A 3,315-nucleotide genomic window follows, 5' to 3' on the forward strand; every position below is an offset into this window, starting at 1 on the left:
TTTAAAGTATAAATCTCAATTAAAAAAAAAACGACCCTTTGTGTGTGTGTGTGTGTGTGTGTGTGTGTGTGTGTGTGTGTGAAAAGTAATATTCAAAAACCTTCATAAGTTTAGAAACACGCAGGTGCTCACAGCGCCACCTGCTGGTCACCCCAGTCATTCATTCAGCAGTCTGAATTAGTGTTTTAAATGCTATAATATATACATATTCAGAAATGCTTTTGTCAAGACATCAAAATAAATACACCAGAAGTCAAAGTAAAATCGCTTTAATCACACATGTGTGTTTAGTTTCATGAGTACACACCACTGGTCATTAATCACTTACCTCGTGTCGTTATAAACCTGTATAAGCTTCGTTCGTCTTTGGTACACAGTTTAAGATACTTTGGATGAAACCAGGAGGCTTGCGACTGTCTCATAGACTGCCAGGTAACTTACAGAAAAGGAATGAAAGACATTGTCAGACAGAGGAGAGGAATGGTCGGTATTTTAGTTTTCTTCGCTTACAAACAGTATTCTCGTCGCTTCATAACGTTACGCTCAAATAAAATGTGATCTCCTGCAGAGCTGCTGAGAAAGTCCATCACAAATAATACAGAAAGCCACATGTTTTTATTACTGAAGCACAAATAATGACAATTCAGACACAGTGTTTCAAGTATTGCACCATATTTTCACTATTGCAGAACAGATATCTCAACGTATAGTATATTTGCACTTTTTCAGCATTTTCACAATTGCATCAAAAATGTCAATTTACTCGCAATATTTCTGCAGTGTGCCATTTTCATGATTACATCAAAAATGATAATTCGGATGCAGTATTCTGTTGTTTTCACTACTGCAACTCAAAAGTGATCATCCATTTGCAGTATATTCTGCAGTCTGCAGTTTCACAACTGCTGCAAAAGGGAACATTCCCTCAGATTCCAGATTTTCTAATAGTTGTATCTCAGACAAATATTGTCCTCCGAACAAACCACACATCAAAGGAGAGATGATTTATTCAGATTTCAGACTATGCATGAATCTCAATTTTGAAAAATCGACCCTTCTGACAGGTTTTGTGCTCCAGGGTCTCATATACTCGGATATATTAATAATTCCTATTTATTTGACACTGATTCATGACATTTGCTGCTCCAAGAGTGTTTATAGTTCAACAGACACGTCTCTGTCTAGCCAGTAAACCTTTCTGCTTTTATCTATCTAGTTTATGAATAAATGATACCGTTTATAACGTGTTTCTTGGACTGTCACCCGTTTTGACCGCACTGTCATCCACCATCGCGCCGCTCTGCAGATATCGCGAGAGTTTCGAGTCATAGCTCGTATGTAGCTTAGAGTTCTGCAGATCTCGCGAGAATGTAAAGCGACACTCTATCTTCTTTCGCTCAAGACCGAACTATTTTTATACAGCACGGAGCATTGATAAAACACGCTGAAATGTTAACAACTTGTATTTTACTTCAGTTATCACTGTTAAAAATACACTGAAACGATGTTTTGTGGAAAGAGTGTTTAGAATCAGAAAGAATTTTATTGCCAAGTATGTTTGCACATGCAAGGAATTTGTCTTCATGCCTGAAGATTATTATATTTATCTATAAATACATATAATAGTCCTTATGTGTCAATTTGATGCATTTTATTGTGTTTGCTATTATTTAAGACCCTCAGATACTATAAAGCTGAAGCTAACTTTCAGATTATTCATTCAGATTCTGATTAAATGAGATATCAAATAAATAGATAAATAAATAAATAATGAATAAAACATCCTGATGCTGATTACATATTTATATAATTATATAATTGTCTCATTCGTTGTTAATTAATTGTTTATATTACACCTTTGTCTTTCTCTCTCTAAAATGATTTTAATAACAAAACAAAGAAAAAACTATTTTTCAGACTGAGCTCAGGCTCCTTGTTTTGAAGTGCAATTCAGACTACATGAAATAAAACTACAACCAAAATACAAAGTGCAAAAAAACAAAACTGAACTAAAAAAAAAAAAAAAAAACTAAAATAAAAATAAAAAAACATAACCGAAATAGAAATGTTTCTATTGTTTTTGTAAGTTTCTCGTTTAGTGTTCTAGGTGGTTATTTTTATCTAATGTTATTGTTTTTAATGACTGCTCTCTGCCTCCCTCTAGCGCCCGCCCCACGCCCCGCCCTCCTCACTTCCGCCACGCCCATCTTATTCTATATTTGGCCATGCCTTACTAAAGCGCCTGTGATTGGTCTGTACGGCAACGGAGCGGAATGACCCGGATATGCAAGCAGGGTCCCGGATGAGGAAGTGCAGCGCTGACAGGGCTGGGTTCCGTTAGAGAGTCGAAGCCGAACTGTGTCCAGAGCGACCCAAACCGAGCCGCACCGCGACCCGAACCCGCCTCCGCCGCTTCAGTCCCGCAGACACCGCCACCGAGCGCCGCAGTCATGGTAAGATCCGCCGCGCGCGCGATCCGAGCCGATGGCCGTTTAAGGAAGAGACGCGCAGCGCTCCCGGAACCCGAGCCCTAGACCACTATTATAGCACCACAACACGCGCTAAAACACCCGAAATAAACACCCTGCGAGCACTGAGCGCTGCAGGCCTACAGTCTGTCTCAGCTGTGCTCAGTGTTAGAGGGTTGTAGTGTCAGAGAGGCTTCTGAGGGGTCTATATATCGTGTTTTGTGTTCTCAGGGCTCTAGGGTTTGTTGGGTTTAATGTTGTAGCTTTATTCTGTGTAGTGTCAGAGTTCTCGGACCTTAAGTGTATTTTTAGGGCTGTTAGACTCATTTGGTGGTCAGTGTTTGAGGTTTTAGTATTTATATATCGTATTTGTGTTTATAGTATCTGTATATCGGAGTTTGGTGTTTGAGAGCTGTTTTGATTTTAATATTGTAGTATTCAGGGCTGGTTTGAGGTTTTACGGATTTACTTTTAGGGTTATAGTGTTTATTCTGAAGTGTTGTTCAGATGTTTTGGGGGTTTAGCAGTGTTTATGTATCTGCTTAACTGTCAAATGGGTTTTGAGTGTTTGGTTAGAATAATGAATTAATTTAATATTGGGTTTTCTTTAATGCAGTTCAGTGTTTGAGGGTTTCTAGTTTTTCAGTGTCAGTATTTGAGAGTTTAGTATTTATGTGTCTTATGTTTGAGTTTACCCGTCAGATGGGTTTTAGTGTTTAATGGGTGGAGTGTTTGTTTGGTTTAATGTTGGGTTATGTGTTTATGTTTTATTTGTTATTTGGATACCTGTAATCAGTGTTTAAAGTGCGCCAGGCTCATCATTTGATCATTTTTGAAGCAAACCGCT

General features: G+C 38.3%; 1 protein-coding gene across 2 annotated transcripts in view; it reads left to right on the forward strand.

The window, feature by feature from the left end:
- Positions 1 to 2,277: 2,277 nt before the first annotated feature.
- The window catches only part of LOC132098181 (F-actin-capping protein subunit beta isoforms 1 and 2), a 16,819-nt gene continuing 15,781 nt past the window's right edge, over positions 2,278 to 3,315 (forward strand). The window contains exon 1 of one of the 2 annotated variants that reach the window (XM_059504361.1): positions 2,278 to 2,453. In XM_059504361.1, the coding sequence (XP_059360344.1) occupies positions 2,451 to 2,453 (3 nt within the window). In that variant the 5' untranslated portion in view covers positions 2,278 to 2,450. The remainder of the gene's footprint in view (positions 2,454 to 3,315) is intronic. The other variant, XM_059504360.1, reaches the window with a different exon arrangement.

Source organism: Carassius carassius, chromosome 21, assembly GCF_963082965.1.
Source record: "Carassius carassius chromosome 21, fCarCar2.1, whole genome shotgun sequence".
NCBI classification, from domain to species: domain Eukaryota; kingdom Metazoa; phylum Chordata; class Actinopteri; order Cypriniformes; family Cyprinidae; genus Carassius; species Carassius carassius.